Raw genomic sequence first — 25,237 nt, forward strand, 5'->3', positions numbered from 1 at the left:
TCTCGGGTTTCCGAGATGAACGAGGAAATACGAGGAGACGTAAATGTAGAAAGAGAATTAAGATATTTGAAGGAGGCGATGTTCAGTCTCATGGACAAACATGACCGACTGATATCAGAAAACACAGCCTTGAAATTGAGAATAACTGAATGGGAAAAGGTCAGTGGAATAAACCAAGAATTAAAAGGGGAGATTTTAGAAATAAGGAAGCAAAATGACTCTCTAAAAACCACATGCCAGAACTTGGAGGATAAAGTGCAGCAAGGGGTTACAGACAGGATAGAAGGTGGTCTAGGTGCAAACAAATTGAAAGAACTAAGAAATGAATGGAAATAAGAACAAGAGGAGGAAAAAGTCAAATTTTCAGAATTGGTAAAGAGACATTCAGGAGAACACAAAAGTTGCTGTAATTGAAGTAATCAAAGAAAAGGAGAGCATGGTGAGGGATGCAGTGGACAAGAAAAAAAAGCTTCGTGATCTATGGGATGAGAGAAAAGAAAAATCCAAATAAATTATTCACAAGAGAACGTGAAGAAAGGGAAATGGCCAAAACGGTTATCAAAAAGGTACAAGACAGCACACAAGAATTTAACCAGGAGGTGGAGGAAGTGGTTAGGCTGGGAAGGTACACTGAAGGGGGTAAGAGACCAATGAAGGTGAAAATGAGATCTCAAGTGGCTGTAGAAGAAATAATGGCGAGAAAAGGGAAGTTAGCTGATGATGTCGATCACAAGGAAATATGGATAAAAAAAGATATGAACTTAGAGGAAAGGGAAAAGGAGAAAGTGCTAAGAAGTGAGGCTAAGGAAAAAAACGAGAAAAGGACAGAGATAGAGAAGAAGAATTTTTACTGGAGGGTTCTGGATATGAGACTAAAGAAGTGGTACTTAAGGAAAAAAAGAGGTTGTGGAGGAGGCAATAAATTAAGAGTGACTTATACTAACATAGATTAGTATATTGGAAGTTTGGGACTATTTGAAAGAGAAAAAGCCAGATGTAATGTGTAATGTTGAAACAAAACTGAAGAATGAGATACATGTCAACTTTAAAGAGGAAGGATATAATACCTGGAGGGACAGGAAGAAGAAAGGGGGAGGAGGAGTGCTAATAATGGTTCGTGATAACATTAGTGTGAAGGATGTGCAATATGGAGAGGACAAAGTGGAAGCATTGGGAGTAACAATAAGAACAAGATTTGAAGAAGAGAAAAATTATAGTTACATATGTTCCATCAAAGACTAATACATGGAGATCAGAAGAGCATAAAGATATGCAAAGAGAGACGATAAAGTATCTGGATAACATGATAAGAAGAGATAGAAGAATACTCTTAGTTGGAAACTTCAACTGCAAGAAAATAAACTGGGGAGAGATGGAAGTAATGGACAATGCTGGGCAGTGGAGTGAGAGTGTTACAGATGACTATGGTTAATACAATGGACCAGTGGGTAGAAGAGTCAACAAGATACAGGGGGGAAGAGGAACTATCGTCACTTGACCTAGTCTTCACAAAAAAAAACCGGAGTTCCCTCCAAACATACAATACCTTAGTCCAATGGGGAAAAGTGATCATGTTACATTAGAGATGCAAATGCAGGAGGAAGATGAGATAAGATACAGAGAAGACTATAAAGGAGAGAAATTAAATTATGCAAGAACAGATTTTGAAAAAGTAAGAAGTTATTTTGCTGATATTGAGTGGAGTAATATTATGAGCAGGAAGACTGTACAAAAGAAATATGACATATTCTTACAGGAATACAATGAAGGAGTAAAAAGTTTGTTCCTGTTTATAGAGTTCAGAAGAAAATACATATATGGTACAATGCTAGATGCTTACAAGTAAAAAAGGCAAAGCATAAAGCGTGGAAGAAACTTTTAAAGCATGGAAATGACTATAATAGTCGGCAGTACAAAGATAGTAGAAATGAATATATTAGAGTAAGGAGAGAGGAAGAAAGTTTGAGAAGGATATAGTGGATAAAAGCAAGGATGAACCAAAACTTTTCTACAAGTTTATAAACGGCAAAACAAAAAAATAAGGGAACAATTGAAAAATAATTAAAGAAGGAAAGACATACCAAACAGAGAAAGAAATGTGTGAAATAATGAATGAGAGTTTCAAAACGGTATTCACTGAAGAAGATGACTTCACAGAACCTAATAGGACATTGAATTGCTAGGATTACAGGAAATTGCAGTTCATATAGAGGATATTGGAAGATTACTGAACAAGTTGAAAGTCAGGAAAGCAATGGGGCCAGATGGTGTATCAGGCTGGGTGTTAAAAGAATGTAAAGGGCAATTACTGGAGCCAATTTGGGAAATAATTAAAAGTTCAATAAATGAAAGGAAAGTTCCACTAGAGTGGAAGAGAGCCAATGTAATACCGATATTTAAAGGAGAAAAGGCAACTGAACCACTAAAATACAGACCAGTGTCACTTACAAGTGTCGTAGGGAAGTTATGTGAAATACTGTAATTATCAAAGAAAAATGGATTAAATTTCTAGAAGAGGAGCAAGTCATATCGAACAGACAATTTGGGTTCAGGACAGGGCAGTCATGTGTATCAAACTTATTAAGCTTCTACTCCAGGGTTATTGCAGGACTTGAAAGCAGAGATGGATGGGTAGACACAGTATACCTGGACATTAAAAAGGCATTTGATAAAATCCCTGACGGAAGACTTCTTTGGAAACTAGAGAACATAGGAGAACTGCGTGGAACCTTGCTCAAATAGACAAGAGATTATTTGAAGGATAGAGAAATGAGAACTGTGATCAGAGATACATACTCGTCTTGGAGCAAAGTAACTAGCGGGGTACCACAAGGGTCAGTGTTAGCCCCCATTATGTTTCAGGTTTATGTAAACGATATTCACATTGGAGTAAACAGCTATATGAATTTATTTGCTGATGATGCAAAGTTGCTAAAAGTTATCAAAACCATAGAGGACTGTATACTGCTACAGGAAGATTTAAATAAGATCTATAAATGGAGCAAAAAGTGGAAATTGGAGTTTAATGCCAAGAAATGTTACATAATGGAACTAGGAAAAAGTAAGAGAAGACCAGTATGGAACTATTTGATGGGAGAGGAGCAAATAACGAAGACTAAAAAGGAAAAAGATCTTGGAGTGATCATACAAGAAAATCTGAGCCCTGATAAACACATAAATAAGATATTTGGACTATCATATAGGATGTTGACTAATATAAGAGTGGCATTTCATTATATCGATAAAGATATAATAAAAAAAAATCATCACAAGCATGATACGCCCAAGGCTAGAATATGCAGCAGTGGTATGGTCTCTGAGTTCTAAAAAAGATATAAGAAAACTGGAAAGGAAACAGAAGATTGCTACAAAGATGGTGCCGGAATTAAAGGACCTCACATATGAAGAATGACTGAAGGAAATGGGACCACCAACCTTACAAGATAGAAGAGAATGAGGGGACCTAATAACAATGTATAAGATAGTAAATGATATTGAAAAGATAGACAAAGAAGACCTGGTGCTGTTGGTGGAAGAGGATGGAAGGACAAGAGAACATGAAAAGAAGATCAGGATGAGGCAATGTGTGAAGGATGTTGGAAAATACAGTTTTCCACACAGAACGATGGAAAAATGGAATGCATTGGATGATGGAATTGTTGCAGCACATAGTGTGCATAACTTTAAAGAAAAATGAGATAAATGGAGATATGGAGACAGGACACTATGAGCCCCGCTCAAACCCTGTACAATACAACTAGGTAAACACACACACACACACACACACACACACACACACACACACACACACACACACACACACACACACACACACACACATATTTAAACTGCAAGGAAATAGTTTGGGAAGATCTGACAACTGAGAGAGGAGAAACATATTGGGAATGTATACTATTGAATCTAGCAGTAGACTATATCCTAATTAAATAAGTGAAGGACAGCATAATGTATAGAGGAAATGAAGAACCATCACGATTGGATTTAGTATTTACTAAAGAGCCAGAGATACTCGATAATTTGGAATGTAAGAGTCCACTCAGTAAAAGTGATCATGTATTACTTGAATTCAGGCTGAAAGAAGAACTGGAAGAAATTAGGAATAAAGACTATAAAAATAGAAGGTACAATTACAGTAAAAGTAACTTTGCAGAAATAAGGAAATGCAGTAATACTTTGAGATACGAACGCCCCAACATACAATTTTTTTATATATGATGAAAATTTCATATAATTTATGCCTTGAAATACGAAGATATTTTTTAAGATACGAATAGCCATCGATAGGTGGCACAGCGATTGCTCGGCTACCCGCGTCCACCCGAACATTCAGCCCGTGTTGTGTATTGTTGTTCATCCTTTGTGCATGTATGTGTCTGTGCTCCTCGGCAGTGTGTATATTTTCTTAAGTTTTGTGAACTCAAATCCGTGATCATGGGTCCCAAAAGTAAAAGTTTGGCGAGAAACACGCAAAATAGCCTATATTCACACTGATTTCACTTAGAAATTCAATAAACGAGTGAGTACAAATAATGTTCTGCCCACAAGCAACTCTTCCTCTTTGCAATATAAAAAACCAGAAGTCTCTAGATGTCATGGTTACCACAATATCACAGGTTGAATGAGGTGGTATCATCGGTGTATGTGGCTTTGCGTCCAATTGGGTTCAATGGCCTTGGCTAGAGCGATAGAAAACGGGCCCTTTGTATCCTCTCTCTCTCTCTCTCTCTCTCTCTCTCTCTCTCTCTCTCTCTCTCTCTCTCTCTCTCTCTCTCTCTCTCTCTCTCTCTCTCTCTCTCTGTACTGTCGCCTATTCTGATACCACTCTCATTCAAAAGTTGTCTCCCCGTAACATGGCGAGAGACCCGAGGTTTAGAAGTAAGGCATGCAGGAGAGGTGGCGGAATCAGACATTGTGAAATAACTGTCGCTCCTACCATCCATCGTTGGTGACACAGTGATGTAGAGCATATGTTTACTCCTGATGAGTGTTGCCAGCTCACAAGCAAAGAAAACGGGAAGAAAATAGTAAAAATATAGCTGTAAAAAGCCTAAGCGTCTATTGACGTGCCCCGAGTCTTGCGTGATGAACGTCTATCGATGTGTCCCGAATTTTGCAAGTTAAGTTGTTATTTTGGGCAATATAGTACATTTATATCATGCATACAATAAACATTGTATTTATTTTACATTAAATCTATATTTGGTTGGTACTTAAAGCATGTTAATTTTTTTTTTTGGGTATATTCGTATCACAAGAACGAATTAATTCTATTTCCATTAATTTCTATGGGAAAAAATTGATTTGATACACAATTTTTTTTATATGCAACAATCGTCATGGAATGAATTAAATATGTATGTCGAGGTACCACTGTACTTAAAATAAGCAGACTGGACTGAATTTTTTATATTAGAGAAAACAAGATAAGTGGAATATTTTCTTGGAGAAGTATAATGAAGGAATAATGAAACATGTGCCAATCAAGAAAATAGACAAGCCTAGATACAAGGAGGGATTTAAAAGATGTGAGTTAGCAAGGACGGAAAGACAAAAAGCCTGGAATAGGTGGGGAAGAAATAGAAGACCAAATCATTGGTTAGACTACACCCGGAAAGAAAACAAGTACAGGCAACCCCCGTTTAACGAAGGGGTTACGTTCCTAAAAAACACTTCGTTAAGCGAAACTTCGTTAAGCGAACCGATTATAACAAGTATAACCCCTGATTTGAACTTCCAGTGAGAGTAAGCAAAGTGAGAATGCATCATAGTACAGTAAAAGGTTTAATGAAAGTAAAAATTATGAAGTTAAACATTTAGGTAGTTTAATTTGTCATTATAATGTACACTAATGTATGTATGTACGTAACTTTATAATGATGATCTTAACTTTATAAAGGAAGGGAGAGTGAAATGGGAAATACACTAACTGGCAACCTGTGGAATGTAAACAAAGTGCGCATCATGGTACTGCATACAAAACTATGTACCACATTTCCACAAGGCTTTCCATTCTATCCATTGTAGAGTCACAAGTTCTGGTGGTTCTTTTAGCTTGCAAGGAAGATGAGGTCTCACTAGCCTTCTTAATAGAGTATCTTGACTTGAAAATAGTAGATAGTAGATGGAGTCAAGCCATGGTGGGAAGCAATGTTATTAGTTTTCTGGCCTCTCTCTTGTCTGTGAATAATACCCAGCTTCACTTCGAGAGTAAGACACTTCCTGGTCTTCTTAGGAACGTTAGGCCACATTGCAGGGTGTTTTGGTGGTAAGTTGAACTAAGGAAGATGAGCTGCTGGTGACGCTGTTATGTTTTGACTGGGCAGTGAGTGGTGCGTGTGATCTTGATCTTGATCTTGATGCTACAGGTGACACAGAATTTCTTCTGAGTCAGGCCTTTGTATCGGCAGAGCCTGTGTTGTCCACGAGATACTCGATCTTGATCTTTATTCTATAGGTGTCTCAGGATTTCTCCTGAGGCAGGCCTTAGTACCAGCAGCTCCTGATGTATTCACAAGCCTGTCAGCTTGCATGATACAGTGGGGCTTTCAAATTTGGAAAAAAATTACCTGGATAAAACTTCGTTAAAGCGAGTTTGGTGTTCGTTAAACGAGCAGATGGTATTAAAATGAAACCTTCGTTATAGCAAAATTTCGTTGTGTGAACCTTCGTTAAACGGGGGTTGCCTGTACGTCAAGATTGAGAAAATGGAACAGAAAAACTATGAGAAAGATATAGTGGACAAATGTTAGGACCAGCCAAAATTGTTTTACAGATATGTGTACGGTAAGCTGAAAAACAGTGGAGTGAGTAATAATGTAAATAAAATAAAATAATGAAACGTATGAAGACCCAGAAGATATGGCAGGAGTGACGAACAACTGCATCCAGTCAGTCTTCACCAGAGAAAGTGACTTCTAATGTCAGACCTCAGGTAAATTAACTGATGGTGTTCATGAAATACAAGTGTCGGGAGAAGAAAGGAAAATAACGGAAGAACAAGATGTAAGGAAAGCCTCAGGTCCCGATGGAGTGTCAAACTGGATTGTAAAGAAATGCAGTCACCAGTTAGCAGACGAAGTCCACAACATCATTACGAGTTCCTTAACAGAGGGTAAAGTACCAACAGACTGGAAAAGAGTGGATATTAAGCCCATATTCAAAGGGGGAAATAAGGAGGACCCGTTAAACTACAGATGAGAGTTCTTGACGAGTGTAATATATGTGAAGGGATGATAAAAAGAAATGGATGGAATACCTGGAGGAAGTTGGTATGTTGACAGATAGACAGTATGGATTCAGAAGAGGATGATCATGTGTCACAAATTTAGTAAGCTTCTACTCAAGAGTGATTGACATAGTACAAGAAAGGGATGGCTGGGTGGACTGCATCTAATTAGATCTAAAGAAGACATTTGATAAGGTCCTGCACAAAAGGTTACTGTGGAAACTTAAACAAGATGGAAGACTAAAGGGAGGATTTCTGAAATGAATGGCTGACTTTCTAAAAGACAGAGAAATGAGAACAATTTTAAGAGAAAAAAAAATCAGCCAGGAAAAGTGTCTTAATGGAGTTCCATAGGGGTTGGTATTAGCACCAATAATGTTTGCATTATATGTGAACAATATACCAGGAAATATAGACAGTTACATCTGTCTGTTTGCAAATGATGCTAAATTAATGAGGAGGGTGAATAGAAATGAAGATTGTGCTGCACTTCAACAAGACTTGGAAAAAATAGCAGAATGGTCACTCACATGGGAAATGGAATTTAATATGAAAAAGTACAGTGTATTAAAATTTGGAATGAGCAACAGAAAACCAAATGAAGGGAATGAAGAAATCAAAAAGAAGTCTGAAGAAAAAGACCTACGAGTAACCATTGTGGATAACTTGTTGCCAGAAAACCACATAAATAGAATTACAGGAAATGCCTATGAACTTTTGAGAAATATAAAGGTAGCATTCACTTACTTAGACAAAGATATGATAAAAAAAACTTAACTTTAATACACCCAAAATTAGAATATATAGCTACAGTATGGTCACCGAACAAAAAGAAACACATAAGGAAACTAAAGAGAATACAGAGGGCAGCAACAAAGCTCCCCAAGTTTCCATCGTTAGGTGACTCTCTCTCTCTCTCTCTCTCTCTCTCTCTCTCTCTCTCTCTCTCTCTCTCTCTCTCTCTCTCTAGATGTCATGGTTACTGTCTCTCAGTCTCTGGCTCTCTCTCTCTCTCTCTCTCTCTCTCTCTCTCTCTCTCTCTCTCTCTCTCTATTTAAACTTAGTTACCATTACAATATTTACATAATAAACTTAAAGTTGCTAGTGGACACTAGGCAACTATTCTAAAAGTTTATGTGGGTGGCAGGTACCTGAGGTGGTAACCGCGCCAACTAGCATGATACACTATACTTTATATACATTATGTACAGGAGGAGCTGGACAGGAACGGTGTGGGGAGTGTGCCTCTCCAGGTGTTGGCAGCCACTTTCGCCTGGTGATTTGACATGTCTGCCACACCAGGTGTGGCCTCCGTGAAGCCGTTCCAGAGACGCGCTGCCCTGGCCTTGTACGTCCTCAGATGCTGTGACGTGTGTGATCGTGGCACCGTCACACGTCTTCCGGCCGCTGCCTGTCGCGTCGCGCGTTGGGCGTGGTGAGGCGGCAAGTACAGGCGGGTGAGGTGGGAGTGTGGAGCACCTGTGTCTTGTGGCAGACTGTCAGAGCTGCCACATCGCGACGGTGCTCCAGGGATGTCACACCGTCGGCGAACTCCTCATCGTCCCCCAGCAGTCGGAGAGCGCGCCTCTGCACCGCATCGAGTCGCCTGGTGTGGGTGACAGCACTGGACATCCACGTCAAGGCTCCGTATTCCATACAAGGGCGGATCTGAGCCTTGTACAGCGTCAGGATGCCTTGGGGATCCAGGTTGCTTGCCACCCTGCGGAGGGCTGACACACGCTGAGAGGTCTGGCGGGCCACAGACGCGAGGTGCTGGTCGTAGCGCAGCTCCCGGTCAATGGCCACACCCAGGATCTTGATGTCGTCTTGGAGGGCAGCTGGACACCCCCAAACCTTATTTGTCCCTCCACGGCCTGGGTGGCGGCGGGGGACCGGGAGACGACCATAGCGTGTGTTTTCTCAGGCGCGAAGTTGACCTGCCATAGCGCCCCCCACTCCTCTGCAGTTTTCAGCTGCCTGTTGACTGCAGCAACAGCGCGCCTACTGTCCTGGCGGCAGTAGGAGACGGCCACCGTGCAGTCATCAGCATAGGCTTTGACTGTGGGAGCTGGCGAAGTAAATCGTCTATATATATGTTCCACAGGACTGGCCCTAATACAGAGCCCTGTGGAACTGAGGCTCTATGGGGGCAGGCGCTGAGGACCGTCCATTGATGACTACCCGTAGTGAACGACCATGGAGGTAGTCATCAAGAAGAGACAGCAGGCTCCCGGCTACGCCTTTGGCACGCAGCTTTGCCAGCAGGGCGGAGTGCCACACCCGATCATAGGCGCCCGCGATGTCAAGCGCCACCACGAGTGTGTCCCGGCCTTCGTCGAGGGAGTCCTGCCACTCTTGTGAGAGGAGGAGAAGCAGATCTGAGGTGGATCGGCCCGGCCTGAACCCAAATTGGTGAGGCGAGAGGAGACCGTTGTCTGCAAGGTGTTTCTCTAGGGCGGCAGCCAACATCTTCTCAAACACCTTGCCAACAACCGACAGCAGGGAGATGGGTCGGTAGTGGCTCGGGTCCGTCCTGGAGTCTTTCTTGTGGGCGGGAACCACACAGGCTTCTTTCCAGGCAGATGGCCACTTCTCCTCCTCGAGGCAGGCAGCGAAGATGTTGGCGAGAGGTGCAGATAACTCCTCGGCACAGTTCTTTAGTACCCGAGGACTGATGTTGTCAGGGCCTGTGGCTTTCCTGCATCGATTTCCTCGAGTACTCTCTTCACCTGTGCCGCGGTGACGGAGACCGACGTGATGGTGTGGTCAGTCTCTCGGGGCAGCTCAGGTGGAGGGCGGTGAGGGTCGTCTACTTGCATTTTTTGTGCAAATAGTTCGGCCAGGAGAGCAGCCTTGTCATCGCTGCTAGTAGCCGTGGACCCGTCTGGCCTGGTGAGGGGGGGCACGCTGTCCTGTCTCAGCACGCCCTGCCGCTCCTTGACGAGCGCCCACCACGCCTTGCTCCCCACTCCAGGACCAGTGAGTTTGCTCCTCATCACTTCCTCCCAGTGCTGCCGCGCCCACTTGGATGTGGCTGTCATCCTCCTGCACGCAGCTCGGTGGAGGGCGAGGTTGTGGTGTGAGGGCGTCGCTTGTACCTTCGCCATGCCGCATATTTGGCCTCGGCAGCAACCCGGCAGCGGTAGCCGAACCATTTAGGGTCTGTGGCTTTGGCGAGGTACGTGCGATGGGGAACAAACTGGGTCTGGAGGTCAAGTAGCTTCGAGGTGAGGACGGAGACCTTCTTCTCCACGTCCTCGACGAGCAGCGCCTCCCAATCCGTGGTACTGAGAGCCTGCCGCAGGGATGGCCAGTCAGCCTCCTCCCAAAGCCATATGTTGCGCGGCACAGCCTCTTCTCTCGCAGCGGTGAGTTGTACGTGGGTCAGCACTGCGTGGTGATCAGAGCTGCCCACTTTGTCCAGCTGTTGACAGGTAATGTTGGCTTCAGGGAGATCAGACAACACAGGATCGAGCAGCCCTCCTCCTTCATGAGTTGGAAACGTCACGTGGTTGACGAGTCCTTGCACCGCTACAAGATTGTCGAAGGCCTGCTTCTCTAGGTGGAAGTTGAGGTCTCCCAGGATAAGGACGGACTTGCATTGGTGGCGCCGAAGCAAGTCGTCCAGCTCATCCGCCAGGAAGTCCAGCGCGAAGCGTCCTTGTGTTGGGGGGCGATACAGGACGCAGAGAAGCAGACCACTGTTATCTCGCAGGACTATGCGGAGGAACAGCGCTTCCATGAGGTGAGGGAGGTTGACTGACAGCTCCTGGGTCTGGAGGCCATTCCTGAAGCAGGCGGCCACGCCCCCACCCGTTCTGCCATCGCGGTCGTTCCTCACCCAGTCCGTGTAGCCGGGGATTCTGCCGAATGTTGGCTCCACCGCGCTACATAGCCACGTCTCTGTCACTGCCACGATGTCTGCTTTATACCGCAAGACAAAATTATGTGAGAGGTCTGCGATGTTGGTGCGCAGGCCTCTGACATTGGCAGACACCACAGTGAGCTGGGGGGCATGACTGTGGTGCTGACGCGCGGGTGGAGCCCTGGGTGGTTGAGGAGGACTACTGCGAGATAACTGCTGCCCCACGAGGGTGAGGTCCAGTCCCGGTGGTGTCGTGGCTGCTCATCCCGGTAGTACTGTTGAGGGCTGGAGTCACGAAAGGGAGCGTGGGGGGGCTGGGCGCTGTGGTGGCGGGGCTGCCCTTCCATCCTGCTCTCCGCTATTACCCTTCTAAGGATGGCTTCCTGCCTGGCGTCGGCTGCACGAGTGAAGCAGATCTCCGTCCAGTGTCCAGGGCGTAGGCAGTACTCGCAGGTGGGGCGACTATGCTGTCCTGTCGGGGAGTGGCGAGGCAGAGCCATTAGAGGGGTGGGGGACGGGTGGCGGGGCCGAGCGGTCGAGAGTGCGGGGTGAGGTGACTGCTGAGTAGACGACCCCTTCCTTGCCTTTTTCTTTCGCTTGGCTTTGTTGTTCCTTGGGCCTCCCCTCGTTCCTGATGTGTCAGACTCAGTGGTTGGCGAGTTAGTGGAGGTGCCGGAGGAGGCTGTGGTGGTGGTGGTGGTGGTGGCGGAGGCAGTGGCGGCGGTGGCGGCGGCTGCGGCAGTGGTGTGGGAGGGATTACCGGTGGTCGGAAGGGGGGATGCATGGGGTGAGACTGGTGAGGAATCAGTGCAGGAAGCAGCTGTGTTGGTGGGCGGAGAATCTCGCGGGCGGTGAGTGTTAGCGAGGGGTCTCGGCAGGCCAGACTCCCACCACTGCCTTGCGGTGGGTGAGAAGGTGCATTTCCTCCCAAGCGTTGTCGATGGACGAGGCGATAGCTGTGGTGCCCATTGTGCGGGTAGACCTCTTCCCGTCTGCGTCTTTCGCGTCGCTTAGGGCCTCAATTAGCTGAAGGACTTCTAGAAGCTGAGGTTTCCGGTCTATTATCCAGTCCCTCTGTAGAGTGAGTGACTGGACGACAGTGTTTTGCCTCGAGACTTCCTGCTTGAGGCTTAGTGCGTGAGCCACAAGCTCCTCCTTCTGCATCTCCATGTACTCCTGATGCTCGGTGTCACCGTCCTCGGTGTGGTGTGAGTCATCGTCAGCATCAGGGAGGGATGGGGAGGGCCGCGGCTGTCGCTGTGTCACCATCCTCGTTGCTGGGGGCAGGGGGGTTGGTGGCGACATACGTCACTTCAGCTTCTATATTGGCCTCTATGCGCAGCTGTTGGGTCTCGGAGCATGTGTATGTCTCCCGATCACCAAGGCACATGGCGTGACACACATTAGGGCAGTCTATCTCGCCCTCACAGAAGACGAAGGCGGCATTTTTGGTGGCTGCCCTGCCACAGACAGCGCACCAGCGTCGGGGACAATAACCAGGGTGACTTATCCTCGAGATTTTTTGGTGTGTTGCCATGTCTGCGGTCACGAGGTGGGGAGGGGAGGGGTGGCGGCTGAGACAGGGGTGGTGTTCCCAGGGGATTTGTGGTATCCGAGCGTAGGACAAGCAGCTGAGGCGATCAGGACAGGCAGATGAGGTGATCACTTAGTGAATAACGAGAGCACTATGAGAACACTATGCACATCACACACTGACTGCTCACTGCTCCCGTCGGTCCTGCTGGGTGATGACACAATCCCGCCGTGGATAGAGATGCAATAAAATGGATGCGTGGAGCGAGAGGATGGAGGAGAGAGGCTTGGCAACCCTTGGGGGTGCGGAACGCGGCAGCCAGATGCGGGTGGGTCAGGCTGAGGTCACAGTAGGTCGGTGAGGCTACATACGATTATTCCTTGCTGTATTTCTACAAGGAGATCACTTTGCACTTTCTCTTTTTCTATGTAGCGTTACGAGGCACTTGTTCACAGATAGGACACCGTTACACTGCACTAGCTCACCACTAGCCTCTGAAAAATTACCTTTGTGACGGAGCGACCTCGCGCGTGACCTCTCTCTCTCTCTCTCTCTCTCTCTCTCTCTCTCTCTCTCTCTCTCTCTCTCTCTCTCTCTCTCTCTCTCTCTCTCTCTCTCTCTCTCTCTCTCTCTCTCTCTCTCTCTCTCTCTTCTATTCTGATACCACTCATTCAAAAGTTGTCTCCCTGTAACATGGCAAGAGACCTGAGGTATAGAAGTAAGGCGCATGGGAGAGGTGGCGGAATCAGACACTGTGAAATCACTGTTGCTCCTACCATCCACTCTGATGAGTGTTGCCAGCTCACAAGCAAAGAAAATAGGAAGAAAATAGCCAAAATATTGCCATAAAAAGCTTAAACGTCTATCGACGTGCCCCGAGTCTTGCATGATGAACGTCTATCGATGTGTCCCGAATTTTGCGGGTTAAGTTGTTATTTTGGGCAATATAGTTAATCTATATCATGCATACAATAAACATTGTATTTATCTTTTATTAAATCTATACAGGCAACCCCCGTTTAACGAAGGTTCACTCAACGAAATTTCGCTACAACGAAGGTTTCGTTTTACTACCATCTGCTCGTTTAACGAACACCAAACTCGCTTTAATGAAGTTTTATCCAGGTAAATTTTTTCCAAATTTGAAATCCCCACCGTATCATGCAAGCTGACAGGCTTTTGAATACACCAGGAGCTGCTGGTACTAAGGCCTACCTCAGGAGAAATCCTGAGACACCTATAGAATAAAGATCAAGATCAAGCCTCTCGTGGACAACACAGGCGCTGCCAATACAAAGGCCTGACTCAGAAGAAATTCTGCCTTACCTGTAGCATCAAGATCAAGATCAAGATCACGCACACCACTCACTCCCCAGTCAAAACATAACAGCGTCACCAGCAGCTCATCTTCCCTAGTTCAACTTACCACCAAAACGCCCTGCAATGTGGCCTAACGTTCCTAAGAAGACCAGGAAGTGTCTTACTCTCGAAGTGAAGCTGGGTATTATTCACAGACAAGAGAGGCCAGAAAACTAATAACATTGCTGGCCACCATCTTGACTCCATCTACTGTCTACTATTTTCAAGTCAGCAGACTCTATTAAGAAGGCTGGTGACACCGCATCTTCCTTGAAAGCTAAAAGAACCACCTGAACTCGTGACTCTACAATGGATAAAATGGAAAGCCTTGTGGAAATGTGGCACATAAGTTTTGTATCCGGTACCATGATGCGCACTTTGTTTACATTCCACAGGTTGCCAGTTAGTGTATTTCCCGTTTCTCTCTCCCTCCCTTCATAAAGTTAAGATCATCAACATTATAAAGTTACGTACATACATACATTAGTGTACATTATAATGACAAATTAAACTACATAAATGTTTAACTTCATAATTTTTACTTTCATTAAACCTTTTACTGTACTATGATGCACTCTCGCTTTGCTTACTCTCAATGGAAGTTCAAATCAAAGATTAAACTTGTTATAATTGGTTTGCTAAACGAAGTTTTGCTTAACGAAGTGTTTTTTAGGAATGTAACCCCTTCGTTAAGCGGGGGTTGCCTGTATTTGGTTGATATTTAAAGCATGTTAATTTTTTGGGGGGCAGAGGGTAAATTCATATCACAAGAACAAATTAATTCTATTTCCATTAATTTCTATGGGAAACAATTTATATGATATACAATTTTTTTTATATACAATGATCATCACGGAATGAATAAAAATTTTGTGTCGAGGTACCACTGTACTAAGAAAAAGATGATGCTTGAGTAGCATTAAGAAATATAGTTTTCTGCAGAAAATAGAAATTTTGAAGAAATTATTGTTGAATCTAATTTTATGAAGTGAAATGGAATATATATGAGGAGCTAATTATGAAGTTCATTATTTTATCCTAAAGAATCTTATTCATAATTAATTAATTTAGCTTGCTCTGGACACAATTATCAAGATTTAGAAGAGTGAAGAATAACCTGATGATGTACTTTTAAAAGCTACAGAGACTCACAAAACCTGGAGTGACTCATTGAATGCTAATTAGATAATAGAGAAAACTGCCATGGAAGATATCACTTAGTACATCAAAGGCATAACAAAAATAATCTGTCAAAGTAATAGAAGGAAGCATGAAAGAAAGCAGTGCAGAGTGCAAGATTAGAAACCCACTCAGAAAATCCAGTTCCTAACATTAGAACAAGACAAACTTTTTTAGTTACAACAATTGAATGAGCTTTTTCCCTCTATTTTATGTGTCTTTGTTCAGATTCCTACACATAAAAGGAAAAAAAAAAATAATAATATGTAATGCAAAAACTATTACTAATGTTGATAATGATGACAATATGTAATACTGAATCCTAATACTGTTACCAGTGCTTTATCATTACTAGTACCATTACCACTTGGTGTTTGGTTTCGTGATATCTATATCTTAACTCTGAAGAGTATTTAACTTTTGTTGCTAGTGCCTATTTGTACAAATGTATTTTTCTAGTTATGGTAAGGTAACAAGCTTTCCTCCAGCTGAGCATTGTTCCAAATAAGGCAGTATATTTGTTAATCTCTGATGTCAGATGTATTATTGGTGTATGATAGTAACAATTCAAAGCTACTTGGTAATAATTTGTACTATTTATGGAGGTCCCCATTTAAAGAATTTATTGGAATAACACAAATGAGATGGATATGAACAGTTGTTTGAAGTGATTAGTGTAGGTTGAAAGTATAATTTTGAGAAAAAAATAATGTTAGCAAAGCTACACTCTCTGGCAACATAGTGTTGACTGTTATGTTTATATTCATAATATCTGCAGAATTATAGCCTGAAGTGGAACTCTTAGTATGTCAATTTTTCTTGCATGACAGCATTCATGAAGTTTCTCATAAAAAAATGGTATACTTTTTGATTAATTATTATTTGATTACAGAGCTTTACTTGAAAACTTAAGATCTCTCTATTTGGGAGAAGCAACACAATAATGGCCTCACTGAGCCAGTAGACTCAATGAAAAAGAGAGTAGGTGTTTTGCATTTTGTTCACAACCCTCCACTTTTAGATGTATCTGGACATGTCAAAGGCATAACAAAATACTTAAACTAAGTTATGAGGAAGATGGAGGCAACTCTCTGATATCAGAGACAAAAGGAAAAGTTTAGATAACAAGTGGAGATATATAGAATGAGTTAGTCATGACATCTTACAAAATTGTGACAGCCTTATAACCTACATCTACCAACCAGCAATACCAGGGGTGTGGAGTTGGATTTTCAAAAGTCCGACTCTGACTCCGACTCCGACTCCAGTAAATTTAAATGTTGCGACTCCGACTCCGACTCCGACTCCGACTCCAGGAAATTTGAAGGTTGCGACTCCGACTCTGACTTTTTTTTTTTTTTTTTTTTTTTTTTTTTTTACAGTAAGGTAAAGTCTATTTTTTTTACATGAGGGATGGTGGCCAAGGGAAAAGATTAAGCAAAAAGCCTGCTAGTTGCCACACCCAAAAAAGACGAAAGTTAAGAGAATCAATTCTTACATATTTTCGAGTCAATCCGTAAAAGTGTACTTGACGATTATATAATGATCATGAATTAATAAAAATTTTCTTTGTATGTAGTGCTGATTGGACACATCCTCCACAAAGTCAATTTCTCCCAATTTGTAGGAATCTCCATGAAGTGGAATCTTTACTCGAAAATTTATCACGTAAAGGAGTCAGAGTCGCTCATTTTTACCGACTCCGACTCCGACTCTGACTCTGACTCTGACTCTGACTCTGACTCTGACTCTGACTCCGACTCCGACTCCGACTCCACACCCCTGAGCAATACTTTTCAGTATTTTGAAGATCAGTCATGCTTATTTTTTCAATTTCTTAGGCATATTATGTGTGAAGATGTGATATGCAATCAACAATATTAAAAGGAACTGAGGAATCTGATGGCAAAAAATGGAATTATTATCATCAGTTATTAAGAATTGAATTTTTTTACAATTAAGATAAACTTTTTTTTTTTTTATTTATTATTTTTTTTTATTTATACCATGTGGGCTTTTCACGGGAATTTATGGGCTAAGGGGGATACTTTTTTTTAGGGTACCTCCTATCTCAAAGCCCACCCGCTAGGAAACCGTTGCCCTGAGTGAGGAAGCCCAACCTGCAGTCAGACCGTGGACAGGATTCGAACCCGTGCGCTTGGAGACCCCTCGGATCCCAAAGCACGCATGGTTCCACTGTAAAGAAAACTTGAAAACATAGAGAAGCCTAGGAAGCTCAACACTCTTGAAAGAGACAAATGCTCCACGGGAGCTTTAGGTGCAAAAATTATAGTACTTTTGACTTGCAAGGAGTCCAGCATCTTTGTGATCAGCAAAACTGTATGTATGTACTTGTTTTGATATGAAAAGAAGATAGAAAACATCAAATCACATGTAGAAACTGACCTTATAAAATGAAAAAATAATCTTGAAAAGTATTCAAAATTTATAACTACCCATTACTCAAAATGTGACCTTTCACCTTTGAAGATTATCCCTTGAGCCATTTCCATATTGATTTCTATGAAGGAAAGACTTATAAGTAGGAGACAACAAAATTAGAAGAAATGGAGAATAACTGAGGTGCCAATCTTCAATCAGAGTCAGAAACAATTGTCAAAAATTTGAGGATAAGTTTTTTTAAACAGGCAGGAAGTCCCAGAGTTTACCAGAATAGGGAATAAATGATTAAGAATACTGATTAACTCTGTCATTTGGGAGGTGGAATAAGGGTGAGAGAAAGAAGAGTCTTGAGGAAGACAGAAGACATGTAGTTAGCAAGATAAGAAGAGCAATCAGTTTAGAAATGACATTAGTGGATAGCAAGTGATGCAACATTGTGGTGATAGGAGAGAGCCTGAAGATTGTCAGTTAGAAGAGAGGAGTTGACAAGGTGAAAGGCTTTTTAGTTCACCCTGTCTAAGTATTTTGAGTGGAATGTCCCATGCATGTGAAGTATACTCCATACATGGATGCATAATGCTCCTGCACATAGTTAATAGCAGAGGGAGTGAGAAAAACTGGCAACACCTAACTAACTTCATAGAAGCTGTTTTACCTAGATAGATGAACTGTGAAGTTTCTAGTTTAGATTATAAGTAAAGGGCAGAATGAGGATGTTCAATGTAGAAGAGTGTGGACATGTGGGTGTCATTGAGGAAGAGAGGGATAATTATCTAGAAGGTTGTGTTGAGTTGATAGATTGAGAAATTGAGTTTTTTGGAGCCACTGAACAATGCTAAGTTTGCTCTGCCCACTCAGAAATTCTAGAGAGATCAGAAGTTAGGTTTTCTGTTTTGAGCAGCCTATGTACATAGATGGAACCCATACTAATGATCAGATATATGTGATAAACATTTAATAATCTCTCAGTTAATGATATATTAAAAACTTCAAAGCGGCAGGAAATTAAAGGAATAGGATGGTAGTTTGGAGGTTTAGACCAGACACCCTTCTCAGGAACAGGTAGAGTGTAAGCTAACTTAGCCATAAGGAAAGGTAGATCTGTATAGACAAAGTAGAAAAAGTTTGACCAAAGATGCAAACACAGAGGTACAGTTTTGGTAACAGTAGCAAGATAAGACTTGATAGATGGGTGTGTGTGGCAGCATAAGTGGCAGTTAATGGCTGCAGCAGTTATGAAATTACAGTCTGTTCCTTTCAGGTGGCAGCCAAGTGTGGTGTTTCTGACAGACAGCAGCTTCCTGATACCATCCAGCACTTCCTCACCCACGACCTTCCTACTGCTTCAGGTCTGCTCTGCACCACACATCCCACCACCCAACTTCACCCTGCTCTCCTGCACCACCCTCCAGATTTTGAGTGGCAAAACTGTGTGGGAGCTCAACGTGCTGCAACATTGATCTCCTCTGAAAACCCAGTCGCCCACAATAGTACAAATTCTGGTGCATATAGTGCAGGCAGTGGAAGTGGAGGTGGTGTTTTCTGTGGGATAGTGGGTTCTGGTAGAATTGAGGGCATCCATCAAGAGTTGAGGGATTCCAGTAGTGAAGAAATTGTTCTCCCTGACCTAAGTTGCCCACCTCCAGGTCACGGGAACAAGGCTCACTTTTTGCTTGGAGCCCCAACCAGAATGGTGTCATCTCCTACTGGGAAGCCAACTATTACTGTTATTGGAGGAGACAAGAACAACAATAACAATAATAGCAACAGCAGCAGTTACATCACTAAAGGCAAGAACTCAAGCAAAGTTGGTTCTAATATCCACCTTAACATCAGCCACAACAATAGTACCAGTAACAATCTCAAGAACAAGTGTACAGGCACAAATAGGCCGCCAGAGCTAGACAGTGGTACTGATATCAGTGAGGGTGAGCAGCTCACCCAACCCATCTTAAAGTATGAGGTCGAGCTCCGTGTGCCATTGGTTACAGGGGAGGATGTTAGACACCCAAGACCTAAGCAATCAAATCCCAGCAAAGCAGTTGATGCTAAGGAGGTGGAGAAACTACTGCAAAATGCCCTCTGGAAGAGCACCCAACAAGAAGAGAAGAAGAGGTAAGGCTGTGGATCAGGCCATTATTGCATCATTGTATACAGTTTGGAGGTTAGATGAGTCATATACAAACTGCATTTCATTTTATATTGTCACCTCCAAAGAAGTTGTTGATGTTGAAACACAGATGACAATTAATTTATACATAACATAACTTAGGCAGTGTAGGTAAAGGGTAGGGAGAGTAGAAAAGTAAGAAAATGCAACTTTGCTTCCTCATGGGATAATTTTTATAGAACTTTCATTAATAGACCAGTATTTGTTGACATCTTCTAGGGCTATGCCATGGCCATTGTGTGAAGGACTTGAATTTTTGTTTTCTCACAGTCATCAAATATTAGTAAGAATGACTGCTATATTGTTCAATACTGTTTTTAGGATTATTGTCAAGATTAATCCAAATGCATTTTTTTTTTTCAACAACATTATCAAGTAGCATTAACAATGAAGTTAATGTGACTTGTTTTTACTTATCTATTTTTCCTTAAAGTTACTTAAAGTCAGTTGTCTATTGTGCTTTACATCATGCAATATTTGTTATGTTGGTATTTGTCTGGAAGGATAATATTCACTTGATCATTTGTGACTTTCTCATTTCATATGGTTTCTGAGATATATTTGCTAGTTATTACATATGAAAATAGGTAAATCTTATGTAAAAATAGATAAAGGGTTTAATGGTTTACTTTCTTTTAAAGGGAAATGTACTGCTTTATTCTGTGGTTGTTGCATTTCCATGTTCATGTATGTGATATTGTCTCCAGTACACAAGTTTGATTATGATAATTTCTTTGAAATTTAACTCAAGTTTCAAGACCAATATGTCTGTTAGTCGCCACTTTATTTACTCATTTATTTTATTTGTACAGAGGTCCTCTTTAGTGCACACCCTCACTTTGTTTCCATCACTTGTACAATGTGCAAAATTTCCGACTTTATTAATTTAAGAACAAAATATATTTGCTATAGAATGATTTTTTTCATGCAAAAAAAAAAAAAAAAAAAATCAAATGAATTTAGAAATTATATTTTAACAACAAAAATGAATAATTAAATGTCAAAATATATAAATTTAACATTACATAACAAAGAACCAACAAGACAGTTTGACGATGTGTTTATGTTTTGATCCAGCCATGTTGTTCCAACTTCCAGCTTGTGTGTTAGTTTTATGTTTCACATTTGCTAAGCATTATGATATTTTTGACCTTTGTAGGTTGGTAATACATAATATTTGTGATCTTTCTAAGTTTGTGAATATGGCACCTTAGAAAAATACAAAAGATAAGGGTGTTACAGGTATAACTCTTCAAGAAACATAAAATATTTTCACTTCAAGAGAAATTAGATGTCATAGCCAAGGTTGAGGCAGGTGAGAAGCTCCATTAAGTAGGCAGATTTTATTCTATTAATGAGTCCACAGTGCATGTTTTTTTTTTTTTTTTTTTTTTTTTTTTTATACGATAAGGCCTATAACGCCTGTAGGCACACTTGAAGAGTGTATGGGAAGTGCTGTTCAGCTTCCGCCCATTAGTGGCGCAGGCAATTTTATTTATAGTGGTACCCATATTAGGGCCCATATCACCGCCCAAGTTCATCTTGAGTGTAATCACCTAGAACCTGGGTATCATGGTGACATGTAGGTAACTTTAAACCACTCGACAAATGGCAAAGTGTTTTAAGGCTGTACGTGGTGGGATTCGAACCTACGCGTGGACGTCTGCCCGATCCCACGCTCACCAGCTTATCCACTATGCCACCGCCTCCCTCATGTAATGTAAAGATGCCATAAAGAACACAGTGCAGGAATGATCGATATGGGGGCCCCTATGGGGGTGGTCTCGGGTCATTCGTGGTGGGTCCTGGTCCCAATCTTATTTTTAACATATGGTTCTGTTATTCGGATAGTGCATTTTCGATATATGCACACATTTAATTGCTCCCTTTCCCATGCATTAAGGGAGGACCCCTGTATATATTTTTTAGCTTTTCTTCCAATTAGCTTTCATAATGACCTGTATTATAGCTTGATACTAATTTCTGGTGGATTTAGCTGGTTGGATAGCTATATTCTTTAAAATCTGCTGTTTTATGATGATCATGTAGATTTGATGTGTAATATTTACTAGTTATTTGCACTCCATTTTGTATTCAAGAAAATATTTGTATCTTCAAACCTAAGAGAATGGTTGATGACTCTTGAGAAGAAAGATTGTGTTTACTCATTACAAATGAGCAACTGTGTCTAATAGTAAGTTACTGTTTTTTTCCCTCAGCGTGGACATTGTGGAGGCCACCAGTAGTGGAGGATGTGACACGGGCTACTCATCTCGCTGCTCCACCCCTCCAGGAAATTTGAGTCTGCCTGCTGATAGTCCATCAGACACAGCAAATGCTAAGCATGGCACTGGGTAAGTGTCTCTTTGCTGATGGTTCATACTAATGACACAGAACAAAATGTATAAAGTAATTCATTACTAAATTTGGAATATGGTAAGCATTCTAAATCAAGTACGTAATGAATAATTTCATTTTAACAGATATTTAAAACATTTCTGAATGTGAGTATTACAGTCAATGAATAGCCATTGAACAAGATATGAGATGCTCACCTGATATCACCATGTTCACATGAATACAGTAAGTTTGTCATGGTCCATGTCACAGACTATAGGATATGCTGGTAAAGATCAGTAGCATTTAATAATGCGTACCAGTATTTACATCACCATTATGATTTCCTTGACAGCCTCTCCTATTCATATTTCCTTTTTTTCCTCCCAAAACAGTACATTGGAGCAACAGAGCCACTCTACCAGCTCCTACAGTAGTGCTTCTCAAGGTTCATACCGGCATCCTCGCCAAAAACGCAGACACAATAGTAATGGCAACTTCAACAACCATGGCAGCAGTAGCAGTAACAGCAGTATTGCTGATCATCAGGAGTTTCCCAAGAACCACCACCAGCAGTACAATCATCTTAATCATCCTAATCACCCAGTCAGACCCATACACAACAACCAATATCATCAATATCATCCTCACAATCAGGCCAGTGGTGGGGGCTTTGGGGGCAACCAATACTATAGTCATCACTACCCGAACAACTTTGTGATGAGGGACTGTCCCACATACCAGAATCGGAGATATGACAGAAACTACAATAATTATGGACACTACAATCATTACAGCCGTGATTATAATTATCATATTATGGGAGGGGAGCCACCACATTATGGGAGGTACAACCAAGGCCGGGGTTACCACAACAGGTACCACAATGACCACCAAAACCATGGATACACACAAAGAAATGAGCCAGTATGGGACAGGAGTGCACCTTTTGTGGACCGTGCTGGAACCTTTAGCTGTGAGGTGAAGGGAGATCAGCGGTGGAAATGTGAGGTTGTGGATGCGCCCAGCCAGCTACTGACTGGCTGTGAATGGGATGGCCTTTCGAAACAGATTTGGGACTTCTTTAAGCAGCATCAACAAACCAATAAGACTTTCAGTCAGAAGATGAAGTTAAAGGAGAAAGTCCTGAGGGCTATACGGGTAAGTAATATTTACTTGAAATACATAAAAGTTTTCATTTAAATCACCTTAGTTGACTTGTAATATTGAAATCAAAGTTATAAGATATTTTTAAGTGATAACAAATATTTGTTAATATGGAAAGAAACTGAAAGTGGGTGAAAAAAAAATTTGTGCATAATATGGGAGGAATATTCCCTTCGTCAACACCACCATGCATGTGTAACCACTTCTCTGTATTACCAGTCAGTGATCAGCTAAGCATGTCATTATTGTAGAATCTAAAAACGGCCTTTTCTTCAGCACAAATAGTTTAATGTTTAGCATCATTACTGTTTTGTGTTTTAACATTACATTTGTGGTACCACATGACTATTAAATCAATCAGTCAGTTGATCAGTGTTATAATTTATATGGAATTTTGCATCACAATATTGTATCCAAATATGCTTTAAGTTACTTCACTTAAAAACTATGACAACATTTTACTTTGTTTAAATGTTCTCCAGTGTTGAGAGTTATACACCATGATGTAATGTTAATATTGTACCTTGCCAAATGATACACACTGTGTAGTGACATGTGCAGTGGTACTGCACCATAACAAACACTAAGGATGAGGGGGTTTCTGTTACTTCAGATTGTCTGTTACAGAAAGAGAGAGAGATTTATCCGTGAGACCCATAATCAGCCCCCTTTTTCCCCTTTTTCAGTTTTTTTTATTTATTTATTTATTTATTTATTTTTTTACTTTTAATAGCATAAAAAGACATTATTAACATTTAAACCACCTTATTATTGTACAGTAATGAAAATCTTTTAAGCACAAAAATAACTGAAAAAAATTATATCAGTTTATATAACACATGCAAGAACAAACTTGATGCATGGACAAATGCAAACTGGCCATGTGAGTGTGGCCCTGGGCTGGCTTCACTAGGATTCTCACACTATTACCACTTCTCTGTATATCACAGGCTTGTCTTCTTTCTCTAACTCTGTTTCAGCTTCTAACCTTCTGTCTCTTTCCTTTCTGTCTCTCTGTTTCTATATAAATTGATGTGTTCATCATCACCATTGAGATAAAAATCAAGACCTGTTTTCTGTAGAAAAGTCTCCCACCATCCTAAAGGTGGCCTGTGAGCAGGGGAATGTGACCTAGCCAATAACTCCCCCTAACTAGATTAACCAGTCAGTTCTGACCTGCCCTCACACACAGTCTTGCTATGGAGTGTTCTGCTGCAAGCTTGCCATATGGCCACATCCACAGTCAATCTAAGGCAGTAATTTACACCATGAACAAGTACTTCTTGGAAGAAGTACTTGAGAGAGGGGAGAATGCACAGTTGGAGAAGCAGCTGTGTTGCTGACATCGCTTACTTTCTGCTGCTGCATCACTTGCTGCAACGGCAGAACATGAGCATAATTTCTTCTCATATCTCTTCTTTACTCATTTCTTCATTTTTCTATTTTGGCTTGTTTATTGTGTCATATATTCCGCAGCCACACAGAACCATGGATTCCTTGAATGAATATGCCATTTCTCCTCTTTTTACCTTTATGGTCCAAAAGATTTGGCCAGTATCTGACTGGTATGTTATTTAATTAAATCCTTTACTGCAAAGTCCATTATGGCTAGGTACCACTGTAACTATAAATTTGTGCTATTCCTGACTAGTGGATGAGAAGCTGTGAAATTTCATAGGGAGTCATTTAGTGCCTGCTAACATTGTTGCCCATCACTGCTTACAATTATGTGTGTAAAAGTGATCATCTTCACTTCTTAGGAGAGAAAGAACATTAGAAAATATGAAAGGTCCAGAGTATTTACATGTTTTGTATTAAAAGTATACATAATTACTTGGTTAAACTTGCATATCAGCAGCTTTGATCTGACATACAAGAAACAGTGATATAACACTAGCTCTCACATTGTTCTATGGGACAGGACAGAGTAATAATCTGGGCAAGGAGTATTACAGCTTTTTTTTAGAAGAGTTAAAA

The 25,237-nt window shown here is 41.6% G+C and overlaps 1 protein-coding gene across 1 annotated transcript in view; it reads left to right on the plus strand.

The window, feature by feature from the left end:
• Positions 1–25,237, plus strand: part of LOC123519860 — a 67,443-nt gene that overhangs the window by 17,847 nt on the left and 24,359 nt on the right. The window contains exons 3-5 of the mRNA XM_045281450.1: positions 18,848–19,701; positions 21,976–22,110; positions 22,489–23,254. Of these exons, the coding sequence (XP_045137385.1) occupies positions 18,848–19,701; positions 21,976–22,110; positions 22,489–23,254 (1,755 nt within the window). The remainder of the gene's footprint in view (positions 1–18,847; positions 19,702–21,975; positions 22,111–22,488; positions 23,255–25,237) is intronic.

The sequence above is a fragment of the Portunus trituberculatus genome, chromosome 46 (genome assembly GCF_017591435.1).
Source record: "Portunus trituberculatus isolate SZX2019 chromosome 46, ASM1759143v1, whole genome shotgun sequence".
NCBI classification, from domain to species: Eukaryota; Metazoa; Arthropoda; class Malacostraca; order Decapoda; family Portunidae; genus Portunus; species Portunus trituberculatus.